General features: G+C 33.0%; 1 protein-coding gene across 1 annotated transcript in view; it reads left to right on the forward strand.

The window, feature by feature from the left end:
* The window catches only part of LOC115881409 (colorectal mutant cancer protein), a gene marked incomplete at its 5' end in the record, with an annotated part of 79,367 nt that overhangs the window by 36,485 nt on the left and 15,123 nt on the right, over positions 1 to 27,759 (forward strand). The window contains 2 exons of the mRNA XM_030898868.1: positions 24,512 to 24,653; positions 27,187 to 27,287. Of these exons, the coding sequence (XP_030754728.1) occupies positions 24,512 to 24,653; positions 27,187 to 27,287 (243 nt within the window). The remainder of the gene's footprint in view (positions 1 to 24,511; positions 24,654 to 27,186; positions 27,288 to 27,759) is intronic.

Raw genomic sequence — 27,759 nt, forward strand, 5'->3', positions numbered from 1 at the left:
TCAGCGCAATAGGTAAAAACGCTAAGCGCATCAAATGAGAATACCCAAATCGGTAGTCAAGTGCGAGCTAAGCGAAAATGAACTTCATATACGCTGAGCGTCTAAAAGCGCTTAGCGTTTTATAAGTTACAGAATTCGGGTCCAGTTCTGAAAGGGTAAACGCAAGTTTGGATAAACTTGGTAATTTGCGGTAGAATATACAGGGTGGTCCGAATTGTATTCCGGAAACGGCAGCGTATTCTGCAGATAAAAATAAGTAAAAAAGTTCCTATAAATGTATGTCCTAAAATGTTTAGTTTCGGAGATACAGGGTGTAGAAGTTTCATTTTTATTTCGATTTTTTCCAAATAATTTCTGAAGTAACGCCAATATTTGGATGAAAATTGCTGTCTCGGAGTTTTTTGACATGAGAAATTTGATTTTGATGTCAATATGACTCCTACTAGTGGGGTAGGTGGGGGTAAAGCCCCGCAATATTTATCTTTTGCATAATTTTTGGAACTGGGAAAAGTTTTTTTTGTCGTTTTTACATGAAGTCTTGTAGAATGTAGAATGTTTAGAAGGGGAGTTAATCACCGCGACCTTATAGATCTATTGTGTGTTCCCCTTTCTTGAGTTATAACGAGTTATAACTCATCATACAGTCTCAGGGCTTTAAGAAAAGCCAGTATCTGAGACGGCTCCACAGAGGCCAGCTCTCCATCCTCGACATCAGACGTGCCAAGGTTCATGGCACGAATGGTCGTCGTCTCGGCGCACTCAGTGATAAGGTGTTCTGGTCTGTCCCCATTTTCCCCACAAAATCTGCATTCGCCGTTGTTTCTCAGTTTCGGCCTACTGAGGTGTTCGTTGAGGAGACAGTGTCCTGTTAGAAACCCCGTGACAATCCGAAGATTGTTTTTACTTAAATCAAGGAAAACCTTTGATTTTTCTCGGTCATAAGTTCCGAGGAACTTTTTGGAGTGTCTTAGACCGTTGGAGGACACCCATTCCAAGTTACGGATGGAGTCTTCCAGATTCTTCAGTTCCGCTTTCAGTTGGTTCCCGTTTGGAAAACAGAACGGTTCTGGTCCAGTTAGTGGAGTGTTCGCTCCTTTCCTAGCTAGATCATTTGCTTTTTCATTGCCTTCTATCCCTTGGTGAGCAGGCACCCAGAGTAGGAGGACTTTATTTATTATTTTTATTTACATTACACTTATTTATTTTCTTACATGAAGTCTTACGCACATATTTTATCTTTGGACTAGTAATGAAAATTCTGGCATCGGTCTGTCAGTTACGGAGAATTTAGGTTTATATAAAAAAACAAAAATGCAGGGTTTTGCCCCACTGAATAGGGCAATTCCCCGCGCGCGGGGGTTTACCCCATTGATGAATAAAGTGGGTGAATAATAAAACAGTTTCATAAAAAAAACTTTTTTTTATTAAAAAAATAAGATCACTGAAGAACAAGTAAACAAATTGATTAAAACATACGGAAACTTCTTAAATCTTCTTTGAAAGTAAGCACATTGTGAAACCTAGCAGAGAGATTAAGAATAGGTTTTGACAATCTTAAAACAACATCCTTGACTTCTACGAAGGACTCTTCATTTGTTTCCGAAAATTTGTAAGTATTTGGTAATCGCTTGTAAAATACTACGTCATAACCATCTTGATAAATAGAAACGATCTTGGCAACAAAGTGTCTGAAAGAATTTTTTGTTTTGCCATCCACTTTAATTACAGCATAGTCATTTGGCAACATCAACGCAGAGCCATCCTGTGAGTTCTCAAAACTTTCAACTTGATCGTTTCCATCATCACCTATAATATCACCATCAGAGCTGCTGTCATGAATCGAGTAATCTGCGTCCGTGTCAGAAGAATCTTCGTCAGAATTTATCTTTCTTTTCTTTGAGTTGGTCGGCGAGAAGAGCTGCCTTGTTGCGTTTTTGCTTTTTTATTGAACGTTGCTCCTTTTCAGTAGCTTGCTTTTCTTTTTCAGCTGCTTCGTTTTCCAAACGTTCCTTATTCGGTGTTGACGTAAGCAACTCGGACTTCAACCCTTTTCCTTTACGTTTTCTTTTAATTTTTATTTTAGGTAAAGGGATTATATCGGCAGGAGCTGTTGACGGAGGTCAGGGTCGGTATCAACCGTAGGTGTTGCAATGTCAGGATGATTGTTGCCTTGTTGCATAGGCTGCTTTGTTCCAACAGCAAGATCTGAAGTTGTAGTCACATCTTTTTGTACATCATTATCTTCATTAAATAATACCATTCGATCATCCTCATCCAGATCTTCTCCTGGAGACTGGTCTGTCACTTCTGATGGCAAAAAATCGCATCCGAAAATATATTGGCATTAAATGGAAAAATACCAGTAGTTTTGAAAGCTTGAGCTGCGTTTTCAACCGAGCTTGCTTTTTCAAAAGCTATCTTGAATGATTCAGCAACGTTGTAAACGCTGAAGGTTTCTCCTGGATGAGAAACGTCCCATGAATCTACGGCAGCATCGTAATAAGCCTTCAGTGGTCGAAATATACAGCGGTCAAGAGGCTGGGTTTTGTGGCTGCTGTGAGGTGGCAAAGTAAGGAGGTGAATATTGTTTGATTTTGCGAAAGAAACTGCTTCCAGGCTTGTGTGTGACACATGATTGTCAAGTATTAATAAAATGGGGTTGCTGTCACTTGGTTTGGCATACTTTTTGAAATGATTCAGCCATTTGATGAAAGTGGGAGTGTTCATGTACCCTTTATCGGTTACAGCCATCTCGCATCCTAATGGACCACCTTTAATAAGAAGCCGATTTTCTCTTTTTCTTGCGTATATAAAAAAAGGGGGCACAAAATAGCCTATAGGACTCACTGCACACACGGCGGATACTGTTTGACCTTGCTCCGCTGCTACAGCCTTAGCGACTTCCTTCTTTCCCGTGGGGGCTACGCGTTTTGGAAGTATATTTGGGACCGTTTGTACCCCCGTTTCATCCATATTGAAAATTTGGTTGGGAGAAAAATTGTACTTCTTCATAATGGCCTCTAAGTTGTTAAAATATTGAGTGAGCTGAATCCTGTTAAACCCCATTGTTCGGGCAACACTCGTCTTCCGGGAACACGCAAAGATAACTTGTTCTTTTCATAAAGGCTCGTGTAAAATCCCTCCCTGCAAGTTGCGCTTCAACCGAGAACTGATGGGGAATGTTATTCTCCTCGGCATATTTAAATAGAAGGAATCGCAAAGATTTTAAAGTAAGGCCGAAAAATCGCTTATCCAGATCGATACAGTGGTTTAACAGCTGAGCTTCCTGTTCTGCTGAAAATGTGGCTCGAAATCTCCCAAGCTTAGTTCCTCCCCCTTTCTGAAATCGATCCCTTAGTGTCGATTCATGAAACTCGATTTCTTTGGCCGCCTGACAGATAGAAACACCTCTCGCGATCAGTGTACGTGCCGCAGCGAGTTGATCTTCGGTCATAGGCATGTACTGAGTTTTTCTTTTGTAGTTCCTGAAAAGAATATAATTTAAAAGCTGCATAATTCATGTTTTAACAAACAGGGGCAAAACCCGCACTGCAGGGATTTGCCCCTAAAAGGCTGCGGCGTTTTGCCCCATTTTGTATTCTCGAAAAAATCTTTCATATAACATTTTTAAAATCACGTTCAAGAAAACATTACCACGCGAAAATAAAGCTTAGGTGACATGCTGTCAACCGAGAAGTCGCCTTTTCCAGATATTCTAAATACATGCACACTATATTTGAACAAAGTGAAGTAGTTATTATATTAAAATTACAAAAGATGAACTAACCTCATTTTCTCGGTACACAAGCTACCGGCTACCATCAAATTCTCTGTCGCACTGAACGTTATTAAAACCAACTCGCCGCCTGACGGGCGAACCCGAAATGATTCCCGCGCTATTTCAAAACGCGGTGCGTGGCTTTGCCCCGTGCAGGGCTTTACCCTCACCTACCCTAGAGGGCGCCACCTACATATTTTTTAACTGGTTTGAAGAGTAATAACTTTTCGTCCGTACCTGTATAAAACTACTGAGTAAAAAAATATACATTTACGACGTTTTTTACGTGAAAAAGGTTTCTTAGCAAAAATCGCTACGAGTAATGGTTTTCGAGATATTTGGAATCGAAATTATCAATACCTGTCATCATTGACATTAATTAAACATTCTGACTAAATACTTATTATACTGAAACCATAAATTTGAAAGGTTTTTGTACCAAAAATTCAACAGAAACTGTTTTATCATCATTTTTTGCAGAAAAATTTATGATTAATTAAAAAAAATAAAAATTTCCCAAATCTATTATTTCAGTAAAATAACTATCTACTCAACGTGTTTATTTTTCGTCAATAATGACATGTATTGACTATTTCCATTCTAAATATCTTAAGAACGGTTGCTCGTAGCGATTTTTACAAAGAGATATTTTTTTCGTAGAAAGTTTTTTTTTGTTTCGTAGTTTTATACAGGTACGGACAAAAAGTTATTACGCTTCAAAACAGTTCAAACACATGTAGGTAGCGCCCTCTACTAGTAGGTGTCATATTGACACCAAAATCAAATTCACCAAATAAGACACCAATTTTCATCCAAATACTGATGTTTCCTCATAAATTATTTGGAAAAAATCGAAATAAAAATGAAACTTCTACACCCTGTATCTCCGAAACTAAGCATTTTAGGACATACATTTATACAAACTTTTTTACTTATTTTTATCTGCGGAATGTGCCGCCGAAGTTTCCGGAATACAGTTCGAACCACCCTGTATATTAACCAATATTAAATAGAAGAAACAATGCTTACAAATGCTTGGGACATACGTATAAGCTGCGATAACCAAACTTGCGAGCTCAACAGACAATTAGGACTGACTTTGGACGGTTGAAATACGTTTTCAAAGGGAAACTTCCAATATGTTTGAAGAGAAAGGTATTCAGTCAATACGTACTACCTGTTCTAACGTATGATGCGGAGACCCTAACATTAACCAAGGGAACAGTAATCAAAATCAGAATAACACAAAGAGCAATGGAAAGATCAATGTTGGGGCTATCTCTGAGAGACAAAGTACCGAATATCGAAGTATGGGGGGCGGGGGGGGGGGACAAAACAAAAGTAATGGATACTATAGAAAAAATAACTACTTTAAAATGAAATTGGGTAGGTTTGGTATTATAATAATAATTGAGACCAAGACATTCATGATGCATTCAGGAACCAGAAGCCGTCCTCCAAACAGATTGGACGACGACTTAAGGCGTATCCCCAGTAACGGGATGCAAATAGCTCAGATAGGGAGTCATGGAAGCAATCGAGGGAGGTCTATGAGAGGAAATATACTACCACCCAACATACGAGTATACGGACAATACGTAAACACTAAACAAGTTCAAATACCTGGGATCTTGGCTAACATCGGACCTTGACCCCGACTTAGAAGTTACATCGGGTATAGAACAGGCTAGATCAATGTATAACAAAATAAGAAACCTATTTTGTGTAACCGATAACTCAACATCAACTTACGTCTGCGTTTTGTTCATTGTTATGTCTACTCAATCCTCTTATACGGTTCTGAGACATGGACGCTTTAAGTGAACACCATGAGATGGTTGGAAGCTTTTGAAATATGGATCTACAGAAGACTCTTGAAAATACCTTGGAAAGATCATGTACGCTATGAAGAGGTTCTTGAGAGGCTTAACAAGGAAAGGGAATTACTGACAAATATAAAAAAGACAGCATACCTGGACCATGTCATGCGTAATAGTAGAGCAAAGCTTCTGAAGTTAATTATAGAAGGAAAGGTAGAAGGCAGAATAGGACTTGGGAGACGCAAGCACTCTTGGTTGAAAAACTTATGAGACTGAACTGAACTGAACTCACACGAACTATTTCGAGCTGCACAGGACAGACAGTGTTTCGCCGCGATTGTTGCCAACCTTTATTAGAAGATGGTACTATAAGAAGAGAAGATGATCATTGATGATGAATGAGACTAATAACTTTTAAGAGTTGGTCAAACGCTTACTTGTAATTTATTCTATTTTTACGTATATATCCGGTCCGGATAATATCGCCCTAATAAGCTTTATTAACACAAATTACGCCCAACTTTGCCATTAAATTTGGGCTTTAATGGCATCCCCTGAGATGCAGCCACCGAAGACAGATTAACGCCACAAATACCGCATTTTAATTGCAGTTCAGCCGAGTTGGACGTTTTGTATTATTATTATTAGTTAGATCTAAATTTAGCAGACATAGAAGAATGTATTTATACTCCGAAAAATAGTTTTGTTAGATTTTTAAAAATGTTTAACTGTGTTTCAATATTAATTTAAAATAAGTTCGTTGTACACCATTTATCTCTATACAAAAGTGCTTTGTTTGTCGGTTAGAGGGCATCAAAGTCAAACTTATACACATTTTTTAAGATATTTTATGAACCGTTATTCCGATTTGAATGAGATTTTGGGTGTATATATTTCGCTAAGTGCCTTATGAGTTGGTTAGGTTTGGCACCAACTTTCTCTAAAAATCTACCGGAAGGATGAAAACTACCTCCACCCCTAACTCTACCGATGGTGACGACCGATTTTTTTTTTCATAAAAGGGTCCTTCTAGTAGTATTTACTACATTTATTTTCTCTCTTGTAAAAACACGCCGCGCATACTTTTTGACGAAATATTTTTCGGAAGCTCACTTCCAAAAAAATGTTTCAATACATCAAGATATGTAGGCGCACAAAATATATGGTGCGCTAATAATATAGTTGGCAAAAATGTGGAATTTTATATTAGTATCACAACTAATATTTGACAATAAGCCTCAGAAAAATCTTAAAAAAATAAATTAATTTTAATTCAGATAACTTTCAGGTTTATTTTTGATTGAGCACTTTTGTATAGAGGTAATTTATGTGCAATTAACTTACTTTGATTCTAAAAAATCGTAGATGTTCTATGTCCACGGAATATTGAAACTCCCTGTGTATTTTGTAGGTCTGATTTGGAAAAAAAATTCTGCAAATATTTTTTCACAAAAACTAGACGATGCGACGTTTTTTTTTACAAAAGAAAAAATGTAGTAAGTACTGGAAGAACCATTTAAGAAAACAACTATACAGTATGTCCCCGGATTGTCTTTACAAGAGGAAAAACTTGACATTTTGAGAAAAATGCATTCTTCATAAAAAATATTTGCTTGTTCTAAAATGTTTAATCCTGTTTATACTTTTCCAAAAATCTATACCGTTTTAGAGAAAATTAAAAAAAGCATGAAAATATGTTTCTACAGTAGTATAATTTCGATTTCATTTTCTGATAGATGGTTATTATTAATTTTGATTATCGTCATATTTTTGCTGTTGTTAAAGTATCACATTCAATCACATTGTCCAATAACTATTATCACCCTTTTGTAGTATTGGACTAAATAAATTTTGTGCTTCTTTAACATTTTAAAACAGCGAAAAATATCAAAAAATAAATAAAAACACTAAATCACCACAATACACCAAAACATTGTTACTTTTACACTGGACGCGCGTTTCGCTAACCTTGTTAGCATCATCAGCAGATGATTAAAGCTGTAAGTTTTAATCATCAAGTTTACAATTTAATCATCTCCTGATGATGCTAACATGGTTAGCGAAACGCGCGTTCAGTTTAAAAGTAAAAGTGTTTTGGTGTATTGTGGTGATTTAGTGTTTTTATTTTGCTGTGTAACACCAAAAGTTCCAAACCCCAAATGTAAGCAAACAATATGACGTTAATTAAAATTATATCACTAAAAATCTATCAAAGAATGAAATCGAAACTATATTACCATAGAAACGGGTATTAATTTTTAGTAAAAAAACATGATAAATCACCCATATTTTCATGCTTTTTGTATTTTCTCTAAAACGGTATCGAAATTTAGAAAAACGTAAATGGGATTAACCATTTTAGAACAAGCAATAATTTTAATGAAGAATGCATTTTTCTCAAAATGTCAATAATAAAAAAGGTTTTTCTCTTGTAAAGACAATCCGAGGACATACTGTAGAACTTAGGAAATTCATTAAACTATATTCGTAAATAAACCTAACCAACTTCCCCTTAATACTTACTATAATATTGAGAAATAGTTTGATAATACTACATAGCGGAACGGGCAGTTATATTAATATTCTAATATAGAAACCGAATGAAGCTTTGGAACATACGAAACTTCGTATTAACCAAATACCCATACAAGCATGTCGGTTAGAAATGATTTTATTTTAGAAACGGAATGCTTTAATATTAAAATACTTGGACCAGTTCGCAATTAAAGCTGGCTTAAATGAACTGCGGATCCGGGAATTATATACAGAGCAGTCAATTCTGTAGGATATTTTTAGAAGGTCGTAGCTTTCTTCTAGTATTTATATTTTACCGTCGTAATCAAAAACGTCAAAATTATAGAAACATAACGAAATTATTCCATAAAAATAAAACAGGAACTTGTGGATGTGATTATTGAATTAGAAAATTACAATACAGATCTGAAATAACGAAGTATACCGGGTGCGTCTCAAAAGCGGCTCACCCCTATAACTTTTTTATTTTTTTTTAGACGAGTAAACACGAAATAACCCTCTTCACCGTTCGACTTTAACCTACTTCGGCTTACTTCGCGAGTAGTATTAGAGGCCGTTTTACAAATGTACTACATTTAAGGTTTTTAGTAAAAGAGTTTCAGAGATATAAACCAAATATCTCTAAAAACCCTGAACTTATTTTTAAGAAAAATCTACATATTTTAATAAAGAGGCTCCAAGGCTATGTAGGTTAATTTAGAGCATTTTATAAAAATATATAGGGTTTTACAGGGTGTCCCCAGCAAAAAGTTGCGGAGGAAAGTTGTTGTTTTTTTGTGTAATATGTGCAATATATTAATTATACTATATATTAATTGATTTTTGGATTCTAGGGAAGAAATAAAGGGGAGATTCAATAAAGAAGCATATGTCTAAAATGTAATGTTTTTGACATATTTCACTTTTTCTGAAAATAATAATAATAATAATAATTTATTTCCAGAAACAAGAATTACAAAATAATAATAATACATTGTAACTCCTACAGAGATAAATAAATTATCTGTGTGTAGGGCCGGAATGAAAAATAAAATTAAAATTTTAATAATCTGACACTACTAATAAATACACCACCAATTAATAGAATCATATTAATTCTAATGTAGAATAAGTTTCCATTTTTGATAACTAGTTGTTAAAGTTCAACTAATTTGACAGCTATGTTGAAGTAACGTCAGGTCTATCACAGCCACCATTTTAGCAAATAATAAAGATCTACACACTAAATCATAAAAATGAAAATATCTTGGAAAATCTTTATTTCAGGGCTAGGTAACCTTAACAGTATTTTGAAGAAACATGAATTATCCATTGCATATCGGAATAATATACTGTGAGTTCGATTTAAAATAAAAGAGTAACTTGCTTTTAAAGATGAGCAATGTCGAATATTAATTTTTGCTCACTCTGTGTCACCCCCTTTTGTGTCCAAGTTTAATAGTTAATTTAACTACATATTGGGCTATACCGGATAAATCCCAAAACAGGTAGCTTTTATTGAAATTTATAATTTGTTCTATATTTTTAGAAAATGTTAAATATGTCAAAAACTTTATATTTTAGTCATATACTTCTCTAATAAAACTCATCTTTATTTTTCTCCTAAAATCCGAAAATCAATTAAGATATGGGGTGTTCAGAGCAGGGCAAACTACTTGAGAAACGTAGTGGAGTATAACTACTAACTACTTAGTAGTGAGTAGTTAAATATTTAAGTACTTTTTTGAATAAAAACCAAATCTGCACTCCTGTAGCCCATAAACTCAGCGCAGTACTTGCAAAAATTAACAGCAAAGGGTCTAGAAAATCAAATAAACACACGCAAAAAAATATAATTCTTTATATTAATTATTGTTTATTTCTTAGGTAACACAGTTTCATTTTAATATAAAAATGTAAAACTTAAACTACAACTATCAAAAATAGTGAAGTTTTAAAATAACCTCTATGTTAGGTTAGGTTTTCTTTTAAAAAAAACAATTGCTCAAAAAGGTTATCAGAGATGGTTATCAGGTAGTATGTCTTCTTGATGAATAAATATATCAAGGTTGCAAAATTAAACATACGTTCAACTGCAGCTGATGATGGTAAATTGGGGTTGTACCTAATAAATATTTCTTTAATTAATTTATAATGACTTTTGGCACGCCACATTTAACATAGGGATGAAAGTAGTTAAATATTCTTAAAAGTAGTTAAATCTCAAAAAGTAGTTAAAATACCTAAAGTAGTTAGCAATGAGTAGTTAACTACTTTTTTAACTACATTTTTCGAATATTTTATGTTGACATAAAGTAATCGAGTATAACTACCGGGAGAACAAAAGTAATTAGAATACAACTACTTTTACAAAAAAAAGTAGTTAACTATGTAGTTAACTACTTTTGTCACATATCTCCATAAAAACCAGAATATTTATTTCCTGACATTGTCATTCGTTTTGACACTTTAGTTTTGTATTACGAGATTTCGGTTTAAATAAATAGTATTGTAATAGTTTAATATATATATATATATATATATATATATATATATATATATATATATATATATAGAGTATATATATAGTATTATACTCGTACATGGATGCATTTTAACAGTACACTACTGTTTATTAAAGTAACGGTACCCGCGTCAGATATTAAATAATCCAATTTAAATTAAACATGCGTTCCTGTTATACGCAAAACGTATTACGAGAATATTTCAAATGTTCTTCCTTGCATGCTATACGGTACAAACCGTACCATGTCAGCTGCTAACGAACTAATTTTAGAAGCTTGGATATATCTTAACTGCGAACTGACAGATTACGAGTAAACTTGGAATATTTTATCCGAAGAGGATTAGCATGTCCGATCGATATTCTTAAATAAGGTTTTAAGGTCGCTTGACAGCTTTTTATGTAGGTTACATATTTTCTTGATAGATTTATTTGAAACTAGTTGACCCGACAGAGGTTCTGTCCAGATGTATAAATACCATACGATCCGAAAAAAATCGCCTTGGAGTTTGCTTGGAAATGAAGATTGCTATTATTTTATTTCGAAATTTATTATGGAATATGGATAATGTTATCGATCGCCATTTCCAAGCCAACTTGAGGCCGCTTATTATCCATACGGTCAGTGGCGGATACAGAGGGGGGGGGCCATGGGGCCAGGGCCCCTCTAAAATCTCTAAATCGGGTTAAATATTAGGCTTTTGGGTTAAAAATGGCGCTCTAAAAAGCATATTTTACATTACTTTTTATTTGGGCCCCCCTAAAATAAATTCCGGGCCCCCCCTAAAATAAATTTCTGTATCCGCCCCTGCATACGGTTAAAATATAATAAATTTATTTTTTGTTTACTTCTTTGACCCTCTTTTGTATAATTATGGTTAGCGTATTGTAGGTTTTTGTTGTCTGCTTTTAATATTACAATTTAATTAGAATTTAGGATAATCTTTACCTTACTAGTATTCCGACGTTTCGATCACATTTCGATCTTTTTCAAGGAAACAACATTGAACGTAGATACAGGGTCGCTGTTATGTACGGAAACGGTCGATTATTAGGTAAAATATAGGTGGTACCGCAAAAAGTTAATTATAAAAGTTATAGGGTTATTTATAAATATCTATTATCGAGTAATAAATTTAAATATACAGAGTCGGTCATAAAGTCGTGGCACACCAAAGTTTATTTTTTTTTAAATGGAACCCCTTGTATATTATTGCATATTTCGGTTCTTCCTTCAATTCTAAGCCAAAATCGAAAGACAAACAATGTACCTCAAACCAACCGTTTCCGAATTATTGACTTATATATTATATCATATATATCACTTAAACAATTTGATTTAATTAATTTCGATATGTTCAGTTTCATTTAACGATGCAATTCTGCCGAAACTGGGATACTTAATAATATTTGATATTAGTTTTTTAGTAAAATTTTCGTTTAACATTTCAATTCTTCGATTTATGTACATTGTGTATTACGATTATTGCTTAAAATTGAAGGAAGAATTGAAATATGCAATAATATACAGGCGGTTTCATTTAAAAAATATAGTTTGATGTGACACAACTTTATGACCGACCCTGTATACTTAAATTTACTAGTAGCTTATAGGAACTTAAAACCCCATTACAACAGTATTACAGTTTCGGCAAAATGGCATCATTAAATCAATGCACACAAACACATCGAAATTAATTAAATCGAATTGTTTAACAAATTGTTTATAAGTCAATAACTCGGAAACGGTTGGTTTGAAGTACATTATGTATATTTCGATTTTTGCTTAGAATTGAACGAAGAATTGAAATATTTAATAATATACAGGGAGTCCTATTTAAAAAATGAAACTTTGATGTGCCAGGACTTTATGAACGATCCTGTATACTTAAATTTATTACCCACTAATAAATATTTAAAAATCCTATAACTTTTGTATTTAACTTTTTCCGGTACCTCCTATATTTTACCTAGTAATCAACCGTTTCTATACATAAACGCGACCTTGTATATCTTGTCAGTTATACACATATTATTATGTCTATGAAAAAGATCAAAATGTGACAGAAACGTCGGAATACTAGGTACTAGTAAAGATTATCCTAATTCTAAAAATCCTAAATGCTAACCATAAATATAATAAATATGAGAACCCCCAAGTTTTTATTACACTATATTATATTATGTATTCGATCGTTAACATTTTTATACTGCATAAACATAATGGAGAATTACCATTCGACAACAAGCAAGAGCATTCTATGAATCTTTCATTATATAACTGGAAATATTCCATTGATTACTTTTATATAAAAATTTCATCAGAATTGAGCCAACAGCCAAACAAAGGCTTTACCATTTTACTACTTAACAAATCTTTATTAACATAGTACTCTTATTTTGTTCTGACGGTTTATGTTGTAATGCTGCCCAACGAGTCAGGGAAAATTTCGACAGACGACATCTAAAAAATCAGAGAAAATTCCATACATTTAAGCTTAAAACTATCTCAACAAATTTATTTAAAACAAAAACTCGTAATACAAAACTAATGTGTTATAACGAATGACAATGTCGGGAAATAAATATGGCAACTTGACATTTTTACAGCAGAGCTACCACCTGAATCCCCAGCGGGAAATTTAAATTCCAGTTAGTCGGCCCGGCGCCGAATATGTCCATGGTTGGCAACAATGCATTTAAAAATCGCGCTCTTGATTACGTAACTAAAAGTTTAATTGGTAACGAATATACAGGGTGAGTCTTAAATAAGTGCAAATATTTTCAGGGTTGGTAGATCTCGATAAAAGTAACATATTAAAAGTACATAGATTAAGTCCAAAATAACCGAGTTATTTAAGTTTCAAAATTTAAAAAAGAATGATTTTTTTTTAAATTTTGAGAGCCACCGGATTTTTTCTGTATTCCTTTTAGTGCCGTAACCATAGAGTAAAGCCGTAACTATGATAATATCACAGATTAAGCAATTATGCCGTGGGAAAATTTGTGGTGAACAAGCAGAAATTTAAAAGAAAATACTACTACTGCCATTACTCGCTAACGAATATTTGACACGCATCAAAAGATGGTTACGCAGGGCGTTTCCTGTCATGAGCTTTTCTGTGACTGAAATGCCCGATACGTGCTGTTATCTCTCTTCCGCACTCCGGACATTCAAAAATCTCATTACTTTGTTGCCTCTTTACTTTTTGGTTGTCGTTATTAACTGAATTTACAATTCTCCTCCATTGCGTTCTATTGTGCGCTGCTTCCTCCCACTGATGCTGCATACTTATCCCCTTTAAGTTTTCATGAACAGCATCCTAGTATCTTTTGAGTTGTCCACCCGGTTTCCTCTTACCCTCTACAAGTTCACCGTAAAGAAGAGATTTCGGTAGGCGGTTTTCTTGCATCCTGCATACGTGACCAGCCCATCTTAAGCGAGATTTAGTAATCATGACTTCAGCGCTCTCGCAGCTTGTTTTTTTTTAAGGACTGATACGTTTGAGACATGGTGGTACCATTTGATTCTTAAAAGTTGTCTAAGGTGTCTCTGTTGCAACTTGTTTAATGCACTCGTGTGCCGGCGCGGCGGTACGAGTCGCAGGTTTCGCTTCCATATAACATGGTGGGGATTATTACTGCTCGATACACTGCAAGTTTTGTTTTTGTGCTCAAGTCATGATTGTAGAAAACCCTGTCTTTTAATTTCCACATTATAATATATTTAATTTCACATATAATGCTCTTGAGGCGCAGCTGATTCTGTGCTGAATTTCAGAGTCGATATTTGCCTTTTCCGAAATCAAACTGCCGAGGTAATTAAATTCCGATACATATTCCAATAGTTCTTCTCCGATTTTTATAGCGCTGTTATGATTTTCCGGGGGAGTGCACATGATTTTTGTTTTATCGATGTTCAGTTTAAGGCCCAAAGTCTCGTATGCCCAGGTATATGTGTTCAGCATTTCCTGTAATTCCTGTAACGTATTTGTAACTAGACGCAGTCATCAGCGTATTGGAGTTCTGTGATGAATTTTATTCGTGTTTTTGCTCTGAGTCTTTTTATGTTGAACAGACCGCCGTCATACCTGTATCTAACACCCATTCCTCTTTCCTGCAGTTTGCTATCCACTATAATAGAGAGCGCTGCCATGAATATGTTGAATAGAAGAGGAGCTAGGACACATCCCTGCCTAACTCCTGTATTTGTTTGGTTTGATCGCTCAGTGATCCATGATGTGACACTCTCGACTTGTTGTTGTTATGGAGGCTTTTACACACATTAAGAAATTTGTTGGGCACTCCGAACTTTTGCATAATTGCCCAAAGTGCATCTCTGTTTACAGAGTCGAAGGCTTTCGTTAGGTCGATGAATGGAACATAAAGTTTACTCTGCTGTTCCTTTACTTTTTCCTGGAGTTGGCGGACGGAGAATATGGAATCAACGGTACCGCAGTTGGTGCGAAAGCCCGTTTGCGATTCTGGGAGGATTTTTTCTATATGTGGGTGAAGGCGGTTTGGGATAATTTTTGCGAGAACTTTACCTCCGATAACCAGTAGTGAAATTCCTCGGTAGTTTCCGCAATCTGATGCACTTCCTTTGTTCATAAATATATTTACTATATTCGCGTTGCGAAAGTCCTGAGGTACCTCTCCGCTTTCCCATATGACATCGAAGAGAGCCTTAAGATGACCAATAAGTTCTTTGCTTGCACACTTACAGATTTCCGCTGGAATCGCGTCACAGCCAGCCGATTTGTTGTTTTTAAGTTGTTTTATGGAGGCCTTTATTTCCTGTTCCTAACCTTCCTGTGTTATTGGGATATCTTATAAGAAAATGCACGATTGTCAACATCTTTTTTTTTGCGAAAAAAACTCATAGACAAGAGAAAAAAGAAACTCATCCTGGAGTCGAAATATACCACCCCTGAAAATATTTGCACTTATTTAAGACTCTGATGTTTTATTAAAAATATATTTTACACAATCTTACTTTCATGAAAATAAAAATCCTTTGGTCTAGCCCCGTCCATAGGCTTGAATATTTACATACCTGCATTGTTTACCGCTCATATCAAGCCGTCTAGACTTTTGTTTGCTCCTTTTAATAAATACAAAGCCCAGGTAATTCCATTTCACCCTCTCTGTCTCTCGCTCGGTTCAGTTTGTAATCACATTTGGGCAAATTCCGGAGAAAAGGAAAGTAGACGCCCTGAAGGATATTACGGAGCAAATGTGCAATTTCGGCGCCAAATCTAATTTTTGGAAGCGGCAAATACACGCCGTCAGTCGCATCGCGGAAAATTCTTTATTCCGGTAGGAATACTCCAGTCCATTTTACCACAACCCGATGTCTTTAAATTGAAATATGTCAAGACAGTCTTAGATTTATTTAAGGAGTCTGTGTTTCTTGTTTTATAAACACATGCCGAAACTGATATACAGGGTGGTCCGAACTGTATTCTGTGTACTTCGGCAGCATATTCTGCAGATAAAATAAGTAAAAAAGTTCGTATAAATGTATGTCCTAAAGTGCTTAGTTTCAGAGATGCAGGGTGCAGATGTTTCATTTTTATTTCGATTTTTTCCATATAATTTCTGCATAAGGTTAATAATATTCGGATGAAAATTGGTGCCACCTATATGTGGTTTAACTGTTTTGAAGAGTAATTACTTTTTGTCCGTACCTGTATAAAACTACTGAGTGAAAAAATATACATTTCCGTAATTTTTTACGTAAAAAATGTCTCTTGGTAAAAATCGCTACGAGCGACCGTTCTCAAGATATTTAAAATGGAAGTAGTCAATACATGTCATTATTGACAAAAAATAAACGTGTTGAGTATATAGTTATTCAACTGAAATGATAAATTTGGGAACTTTTATTTTTTTAAATTAATCATAAATTTTTCTTCGAAAAAATGCATTACAGTCGAACATTGTTCTTTTTAGAACCTCTTTTAGTGCGAAGTGACAGTAGACAATATAATTTAATAGCCGTAAAAAACTCATCGCAACTTTATTAGAATATTTTGAACGGGAAAGCGGTAGTAATGGCCCTTTATGTCCCTTAAGTATACTTTTAAGAAGGTGAGTTTTGTTGATGTAAATAATAACTGTTTATATATTTATACGTAATTTATTTTTGATTTCTAAAATATTTTGATTAAAAGAAAATGTGTTAAAGTGGGCAACGCTGCGCCGGACAAGCTTAATCACGTGACTAAAAGTTTATTTGATAAGAACTATAGATATTACGTTTTGAGTTTGTGAAATCGACCAACTTTAAACACAACAGTTTTATACTATTCTTAATAATTTTAATGCTGTTTCATCAAAATGTATATTTCTAATTGCTTCTTATAGTGCCATACTCTATACAGAGCGTCGGCTACCTTTCGCATGTACTTGTGATGTATGTCATTACTGCTTCACAAGTACACGGGACCTACAGTTTATCGCCGAATCCGAACGGCACTATTTGAGAGGCTGTACAAGGCTACTTAGATACTCAAGGTGACTTGCCATTGCCTTCCTTGAGGTGGCGCTGATCGCTCTATTTAGTATTTAGATAAATCAATATTTTTATTTAAATAAATAAAGCGACAAGCGACCGTACTGGCTGAGGATCGAACCTAGTACCGTCCCATCTCTCGTAGAGATGGGCAAAAGTAACCGGTTTTTTGAATAACCGGTATTTTCCTCTAAAATAACCGGTTATTTAAAGGTAGTTTTTTTTCACCAATTAACCTAATAACCTTGCATTACGTTCAATAACCTACAGCCGGTTATTTTTTAAAAAATCGTACTTGTTTAAAACAAGTAACAATTAAATATTAGCTCTTTGAATCGTAAATTTCGAAGAAGCGAACGCCAGGAATCTTCCCGATATTACGACGATAACGGGAGATCCCGCTCCCGCTCCCAAAACGAAAATATATAACATCAAACATCAAATGTCAAAATTAAATCAGGCATCAGGCGTACGCTGATAATAATATATGTAATAATCAAAACAACGGCCGAAAGGCCCTGACAGGTCAGGGCCGTAAAACAAAGTACTAATGCCATAGACTACTACTAGCCACCAGCTAGCTAAGTGATACAAACCTAACTTCAAATAGATTCTCTAAATTTTATATTTAAATTTTAACCGACTTTAACGGATTTTCAACGGTTCTTCAAAAGTTTTCCATGGTTTCGCCCAGTTTCACCGTAAATATATTTTATTTGTAGTTTGAAGTCTCTCTTGAAGCTTAGACTAAGAATACAAAATTAAGTTCAAATAATGAATGAAGATAATCTTTCATTATTTATTCATTCAGTCTCCTTATTTTTCTTTGGTATTTGATTAAAATAACTTGGTTGTAGATTGTAGAACTTGTGAGTTGTGTGGTTTATTTGAACGTTAAGTAATTACTAGTTTTAATATCATATCCATGTCTACTCAAAAAAGTGAGGTTAGCATTTTTATTTAAATTCATTTTGTACATATACATACTTACATTGCTACAATCTCTATTTAATCATGCGATTTAACTAAGTTTATTATCTAAATTTGAAGTAGACCTATGGAGTGTAGAGGTAAGTAAACCTATAGGAAAACTAAATATTTAGTTTTGCTAGGTTAGGTTATTTGAATAACCGGTTAATTTGTGTCGGTTAATTTTGTCAAGTTATTATTTTTAAAGATAATTCCGGTTAGCCTATAACCGGTTTTTTACCAATAACCGCCCATCTCTAATTTCTCGCACCGCACATCGACACACTACTGCTTGCGTGCTTGCTCTACGCTCTACGGCCGAGAAGTGTCTAGCCCCAGCAGGCAACTATTAAGCTTGACCAATCAGGTTGGTTAGCGTGGTTATTCGGAGTGTGTTAATTCATTGGTTTTTGTCAAAAACTCTAACGTGATTGGTCGGGCTTAATAGTTGCCTGCTGGGGCTAGACAGGAGTCTACGGAGCAACGAACAATTCTAATTGCTGCAAACTGTATAGGGTTGACAACTTTCAAAATAAAAAATAGAGGACGAGAGGGTAAAAAAGATGCACATGCGAAACATTTTTTAAAACCTCGTCCAGATGTCTAGTATTTACCAAAAAGTTATGTCAATATAACGGTATACGATTGATGGTCTTTCTTACTTTCTTAAACATTTTATACTCAAAACTTGTTAAAATAAAACAAACCAAACCAAAACTTTTTTTTTCAAAACAACAGTAAATAAACATAAAATAGTTAAACATGTCTATCGCTTCCACAAATATATTTTAAACATAAATATTTCTTCATTTTCTTTTCTGTACAAACGAGTGGGAGTAGCAAAAGACACAGATTGTGAAACACAGATTGAAGAAATTGTTATATTTAAAAATTGTGGCGATAGACGAATATTTTTTAGATTTTGAGTTTGGTATATGAAAAAGAGGACTTTTTCAATACGTGAGACGTGAAAGAGGACAGTGAGATCAAAAAGCGGACTGTCATCTGGGATAAAGGACGGTTGGCAACCCTGAAACTGTATATCTCTACTTATAATTTCTTACAAATTACAACTGATTTTTTTTTCATATTGAATACATTACCTGTGACATTACATTTAGTTGTTTGGTTAGTAAAAGGTATGTTTTAATTTGTATTATCGGGCTTATTTGATGTGACAAAATGCAGGCGCACGTACTATACAACGGATTTATAGAGCGTCGAGTTTGTCTCGAGTTTCATCCTATCCGAAATATGTTTCTATTGACAAAATCTATACTTGACGTAGGTTAAGCTTCGTTGCCACAGTTCAGAGTAATAAAAGTATATAAATACAATACTAATATTTTTATATAATTCTATTATACTATATACGAATGTATTAATTTACTATGACCAAAAATGATTTTTTTACAAATTTTGAAAAAAAAATATGCTACGATATTTTCTTACACTTTGAGGATAACCCAGCGTTTTGACTTTCTCCCTTTATACATAAAACAGACAAGTAATATATAGGTTATATGTGTTAACTGTCTGTGATTCATTTATTCGAAACGTTGCTGTGTAAAATTTCTTTCTCAAAATTAAAAATAATGTCAGCCCAAGAAGATATTTTATTTTATTATACATCATAATACACCACTTTAAAGCATAATTTACATAGTCGATGGTATTTATTGTCTCATAGAAAAGTTGTTTGGTAAACTCCATAAACAAGACCCAGTTGATATCTATATTAATTGAAAAAGTTTATGAGGTCAAGATTGACGTATAGAAAGCTCTGAGGGACCCCGATGTACATTTATTATCAGAAAAACTTTTAAGTACACCTATTAATTAACTATCTATAATTAGTGGGGAGATATATCAATTTTGTGTTAAGCTTCATTCAAAACCTCGCAATTAGTGAAATAAATTTGTGGTTTCAATTAGCGTAAAAGTTTGTTCCTTTAATTTCAATGTAAGTATTCAGAACGTCAAAACTGTCAAAGTTTTGTGAAAACATATATTTGGTTATAAATATAAAATGGAATGTCCCATTGGTCGCACTGCAAGCACACCAATGGACTGACGCACAAAAACGAATCAATTAAAGAAACGCGATATAGTATCGTCTTTGTCAATCACGCAAACATTTTAAAATAAGTAGGAGGAGCGCAGGCAGATACTTAGACCGGGCCTTTAAAAACCTACGTCTGCGGTAAAAATGTACGTTTTTAATGTAAAAATGATATCGCCCGTGTCGATTCTAACTTCATCAAGCGATGAATCACTCCCAAACATTCGTGGCGTTTATATTTTAGAAGTGTCTAGCCCTAGCAGTCAACTATTAAGCTTGACCAATCAGGTTGGTTAGCGTGGTTATGTGGAGTGTGTTAATTCATTTGTGTTTGTCAAAAACTCTAACGTGATTGGTCGGGCTTAATAGTTGCCTGCTAGGGCTAGACACAAGTTATATTTTAAGTTAAGCTTCATTCAGAACCTCGAAATCAATGGAGTTATATTAGTAGTTTCAATTAGCCGTAGAAGTTTATTCACCTAATTTTAATGTATAAGCCTTCAGAACTTCATAATCAGTGGTAGTAATTTTCAATTAGTGGAAAAAGTTAACAAACTCTTGACTTTTCCACTAATTATACTTCAAAATGTGCGAGGAATGTCATTTTGGCCTTTGATTATCACCCGTCAAGAAAAAATTTGGTTAGAAATCAAAAGTTTATTGCTTTATAAGCTAAATATTAAGCTTTCTCTATGGATAAAACAGACTACCGCAAGCTGTTGCTAGGATATTTTATTAATTTTAATTGTGTTTTTTAAATATTGTGAATGATCATAAACTAAAAAGGGTAATGGTGTGGATCCGGTGGCTGACCTTGAAACGAGTTTTTGCTGCATATAGTCACATACACTACGCATGCGTACATCTTCGATGTTGCCAGATTGCAAGTTATTTTGGAATTATTTTCAGTAGAAAACAAATATGTGTTTTTCAGTGTTTTTTTGTCAATATATACAGTATGATCGAAAAAACAGCGTCCAGTTGGCCGGAAAATGACGATTGAGTATATTTCCCATATAAAATGACAACGATCTTCATTTCATAGTCATCCCTGACGCCTATTTTTTTCAATCATAGTACTCGCGGTATATTATTTATATTATTATTTTAATATTTTGCACAACACGTGAATCGTGAACGCTTATTATGTATTTTCATAGTCAATAAAATTAAATAGAAATAAAATTCTAGATTCCTATAATTAATCTAATTGCTCTAGATCTGCTCTAGATTATTATGCTACGTTTAAAAAGTGCTTTATTAAAAATTCGGGAAATTAAAAGGGATGTGTCCAAATTTTTTCTTTTTTTTTTAATTTTTAAATGCTGTAGCTCCATGTCATGTTCATAATAGATTTTTTTTAACATTCCATCAAAACTACGGAGGCCTTAAAAGGCCTTTTAGCCTCCGTAATTAAAATTGTGGAATCAGCTTCAGCAACATTAACAGTTACCTTGTTTAATTCTGCTTATCCATCTCCCTTCTAAAGAGAAAAAGATAAAACATAAAGCTTATTTTAGTCTTATCAACACACTCTTCGATAAAATCCACTAACTTGATATCTATGCTTGATATTTTTAAGAAATTATGATACAAACATTAATTATAATCAATGTATATTATATTAGTAACATTATATAATAGGTAAAATGTTACTTCTATCTTCGATTGACGTTTATTGTTCTATAATAAGACCCGTCATGGTAGTACTTCAAAACATCAATACATGCATATAATCGAAAATATTGTTGCCTGTAAATAACTAGAAATTAAATAACTTGAAAGAAATAAAATAATTCTAATAAGTTTAAAAACATTAAGAAAAAATCCGTAAATGATAAATTTTAATTCTAACTATTTATATTTTTAATAAATAAATGTTATTATTATTACAATTTTATATATTATAATACTTTCATTTTTCACAATCTTCATTATCCTTCTTACCTTAATTTTGGATATCAAGATAAATCTGAAATTATAGAATTTGTATTATTATTGATTAACACGCAAAAAAAAATTTTCAACTGCAAATAATTCGAAAATAAACTGCAATTTGGCAACATCGACGATGTGCGCTTGCGTAGTATCGATGATCAAAAGCAGCAAATATGGGCTTCAAGGTCAGCCACCGGATCCACACCTTTACCCTAAAAAGTATAAAGTGTAATTGAAACCACTAATTTATTCCACTAATTGCGAGGTTCTGAATGAAGCTTTGTCTTTACTGGTGTGTGTAGCCCCAACATTAAGAATGTTTTCTTTTTGAAAACGAGCGGAGAAAAGATGTCGCAAACACTGTATAAACCCCATTTTGCTGACAGTAAAACTGTTTCTAATTATACAGGGTGGTCCGAATTGTATTCGGGAAACTTCGGCAGCATATTCTGCAGATAAAAATAAGTAAAAAAGTTTAAACGTACAAATTTATGTCCTAAAATACTTCGTTTCGCAGATACACCACCGTTGAAACTTCTACACCCTGTATCTCCGAAATGAAGGATTTTCTGACAAATTTATATTTTTACCTGCAGAATATACTGCTGAAGATTCCCGAATAACAATTCGGACCACCCTGTCAATCACACAGTGTTAGGTATTTTATCATATTTATTAGTTACTTAATTATTTACTACTCTAAGGCGATGGGTCAACTGATAATGAAAAGTCAATACTAAATTTCCAGTGAAAATAGTTTCCTATTTGTGGTGCAGTTCGATTCCATTTTATCTTCCAAAGAGACATTCAGGAACAAATTCGAAATATGATACCTTTTATTGACTCATACATTTTCCTGTACCTGCGTTGTTACAAATAAAAATATTTTTATATATGTATAATTTACATATAGTTTTATATATAATGTATATTTGTTTTGTATTTCTGAATATATTTTCGGATACTGTTCATTTCCAATCGTATATTAAAGTAAATACCTAGTAAATCTACATATTTTTTTTAATAAATAAAAAATAAATAGTTTTTTTAAATATTATAAAAAATAGATACTTTTTATACAATATTTCTTTTAACTCTTACTTAAATTACTATCGTATGTGTATGTTAAATCAAATCCCAAATTGTAAATACCCAACAACTAATTTGTGTCCTTATGCCACCACGATGCATGTTAATCTTTCATTTAATGGAAAAATAAGAAAATGGCATCTTTCTGAAATTAGGAAATAAAACCAGATAAAGCGTTTAATGGACGAGGGCAGCGACACAGGCAAAATAAGTAAAAGCCAAGCATTTCGCTTTGTAAGGGTGCAATACGATGAAAGTGGCTTATTGAAAGCGGAAAAGGGATATTCTTTTTTCTTTGTCAATTAACATCTATTATATTTAAATAGTTTCAGTGATTTTTTAATACTTTTTTTTGTATCTTGGTTTATTTTTTTCGTTTAATAAAACTGGTATTGATGAAATAATGAATTTTATTGCTTACAAAAGTCTGCAAATCCAAATTTAATGAGCTGTTGGTAGTATCTCTTGAAATTTGACTCTTTAGAACCAAAATTTCGATATATCTTACGGCGTCTGGTGGTTGCCATTTAGATGTCATTGGTTGCCATAATTAATTAAGCACTCGGATTCTATTAACCAGAATCCGCTGATATATACGCGGTGTCTCACGAGAAATACTACTTCGAATGACAGCATTATTAGCGAAGAATAATTTTAATAGTAATATACTAATAAAGGGTATTTATTTCAAATATTTGTCATTTGAGATCAAAACTCGTATTAAAATATAAATATTAGTTACGTTGTTATAGGTTCTTTAAATATAATTAGACTTATTTAACAACTTTTAAGTTAAATAGCAAAAAATCTGTGCACATACCACTATTGTTACAGGTTAATTCGTTAAACAAATGTGGTACCTACATAAATTAAAATCGCCAAAATTTTAATGGTATTACTTGAGTATTATTGGCATTATATTGGAATTAGTTGGAATTTTTGGGGCATTACTCGTGGTATTAGTGTGTTATATTGGAGTTAGTTGTATTTTTTTTGGGGGGGGGGGGGCATTTTTTATTATTATCATTTTGGCATTAGTGTACAGAAATTTGTTAACGGTTTACCTCTCGATTAAGCATTAAATTATATAAAACCGTGTATACTTTAAAAAGTAAACATATATTTTAAAAACGTATAAAATAGAAAATAAAGCCTATTGGAATATTATTTGTTATTTTCACTTTATGGTAAATAACATCTAAACAAAAAAATGTGTGGTGGATAATCTAAGAATTATTTTCTTTAGTTTATTTCTAAGTTTTAAATTATTTAATTTAATTATAAATTGCTATTATTTTAGGAAAGACTGCAACATCAGTTAGATGAACAGGCTCAGAGATATGAGGAACAGCTTACTGAGCTTCATTCTGTGATAGCTGAATTAACTAGAAAACTTCATCAGCAAAGAACCATGGCCATAGCAGAAGAGGATGAAGTTTCGGGTAAATTTTAAGAACATTTTAGTAGTTTTGACAAATTTGGTAAAATACTTTTATTCAGCTCTGTAACAGCTTTCTTCATTATTTAGCAATTTTATTTTTTATTGTTAATCCAGACCATGATAACACTGTAAGAGTTAATTTGTAACTGTAATTTTACTCCAGGATATCGGTTTTGTACATGAAAATTTTTGAACACGTCAAACGTCAAATTAGACAGATATGACGCCATCCTGATTTTTTTTAAATGGAAACCCCACATATATCAATAATAATTTCAAAAATATATAGTTTAGCATACTTTGGACTTGCTGTTTTCGATATGCAGATATTATCAGATATATGTTGTCTCGCTCAATTTACAATTTTCATGTTTCCCATTTAAAGATAGTAAAAATATTTTTACATGTAATTTTACTAGAGGATTCCGAATTCTACATAATTTTTTTTGAACGTCAAATTTCATATATGACGTCATGTTGATATTTTTTAAATAAAAACCCCCACATATTTTAACATCGTCGTCAATTTCAAAAATATATATTATAGTTTAGTATACTTCGTCAGTGAAACGTGATAACCTGCTAACTCCATTTTTTATGTTAATACGTTTTTTATACCATTAGAAAGAGAAAAAAATACTCTATAAGTAGGGAAAGCAAATACATTTTTTCCCATTAAAGAAAATTTACTATTTTAACTCAATAATATCTGCTAACTCCCAGTGATCTAAAATAGCCACCGAAATGCTGCTATCTCCATAATTTCCGTTACGATCACGCTAAAACAAACACACGGATTCTTACTCGTATGTTTCTTTAGTAGAGTCGTCGATCCAGGGTCGCATTAGGCCAAAGGGGCCCGGGTGGCAATGTAAGGAGGGGCCCGTGTGGATTTTTTGCGTATTTTTTCGCCTTACGTTTTAGTCAATTTTTTCCTATTATATACAGGGTGAGTCTTAAATAAGTGCAAATATTTTTAGGGGTAGTATATCTCGACCAAGAAACACGATTATGAGGTTTTTTGCGCGAAATTTTTCTTTTTTTGAAAATTTGGATTTTTTTTTTAATTTTTGGAAATATTTTTAATTTTTAGTTTAAAAACATACTTTGTTTGTAATATGGCAACATTGGTAGTAAATTAAATTTACAAGAAAGAAAATCGAGTGATTCTCAAAATTTTAGCAAAAAATTGGAAATTTTAAAAGTGAAATAACTCGGTTGCTTTGGATTTATTTGAAAAAACGGTAAAGAGAAAATATTATGTTTCTTTTATCAAGATTTACCAGCCCTGAAAATATTTGCACTTATTTAAGACTCACTCTGTATAGAAATCAGGGAACCCTAATGCAAGGTAAACCAATGCAATGCAAAAACAAATATTGTTAAGAATAAATAATGAACTATAAAGAGGGCCCGGGAAGGCTGGGGCCCACCTAATAGTTATATAATATATAATATGGCCAGTCCGACCCTGCGTCGATCCGTTCTGTAAATACAGGGTATCCGTAAAGCGTAAGGGGAAAAACGAAATTCACTATATACGAGCAATTCATCGGCGTGCTATAAATAGTTTAAATAAACATTACTTACTTGTACAAGAATTTCCATAATACCTAATCAGTTTTATTTTTTTCAACGTTTTTCCACGTAAATGATACATAATCTTTATAAAAATTAAACAAATAAGGAGAAAAGTAATAAAAATTTAATAAAATTGCCCTGTTTTCATCCTATAATAACCGCACTGTTTTCCAAGCTCGGACTACTACCGTTGTAAAAAAATAGGATAAGCGTGGAAGGATTCTACCATATCTTCTACGAAATGTAAGTTTACTTTTTAAATTATTTTCATATTCAATAAGTCCAAAAGTTCAGTTCTTTAAAAATGCATTAAAAATTTATTCGTTTTTGGACTTTCGATATTATAAATATATAATTATAAATATCATATTTTTTTTTTTAATTTAATTGATTTCTAAATCTGTTGGGGTAATATTCAATTCCATTTTCAAAATTTCAAAAAATAAAGGTTGCTATCTCCAGAAATATAATTTTATTTTTTATTTCTGCAAGACGAATATCTGCTATCTCCCTATTGTGTCTGAAAAAAATTAAGTAACACGAAATATTGAGTTTTATTGTTCCCCAGCAAATAAAATGCTTATTTCTTTATCATATTAACGCATGAAAATACTTCCTACATGTATACATATTTTTTTGTACCGTTTTTTTTGCTCTTCTGTAAAATTAGGAATAATGGAGTTAGCAGTTTATCACATTTCACCGACGACTTGCACTTACCGTTTTCGATGTACAGGGGATTGAAAAATAAATTCTTCCAGAATCATTTTAAGTGTCGAATAATTCACACTTTTCCTGTTTCCTATTTAAAGATTTTTACATATAATTTTATGCGAGGATGTCGATATTCTACAGCAAATTGTTTAAAACGTCAAATTTGAAAATACTTTAATTTATTTTATTATTTTACAAATACTGAAAAAATCATATTATGTTTGATTTTACTTTTTTAGAATCATGTACGAGTGCACATGAAGAATCAGTCACATGTCCATTAGAAGTAAGTGAACTAGAACCACTAGAAAACCTGTCCGATTTGGATAACAAAATTCCAGTAAGTAATTTGTAGTGATAATTTGTGGTCTAATTAAAGATATTTATTTCTTTAGAATGATCATTAATTGTTATTTTAATTATATTTTTCTACAATCTTTTGGAAATATTACCTGAAAAATAAGACTTAAAAATATAAATAGCTATATAAAAAATAAATATTGCCACTGGATCGTAAAGTTTATCAGTGGCTCTTTACTTAAATACAGATTTTACTGCAAAACAGCACTTAACGACGGAATTATACCATTAACATATATAAATCTAACGCACCTTTATTATTTTTAAACTGGTACTTGTAACTAAACTGGTACTTTTGAAAGGGAGATACACACCTTGAAATATTTATGAATTCAGCTGTTTGTTTAATGAAAAGGGCTACTAATAAAATCGATTTCCGCAAACTCGCAACGTAGAACTTACATAGAACAAATATTTTTCTAGCGATATTAGTCAGAAGAGTAATGAACTCA

The sequence above is a fragment of the Sitophilus oryzae genome, unplaced genomic scaffold (assembly GCF_002938485.1).
Source record: "Sitophilus oryzae breed Bouriz unplaced genomic scaffold, Soryzae_2.0 scaffold_1718_pilon_pilon, whole genome shotgun sequence".
Classification (NCBI taxonomy): Eukaryota; Metazoa; Arthropoda; class Insecta; order Coleoptera; family Curculionidae; genus Sitophilus; species Sitophilus oryzae.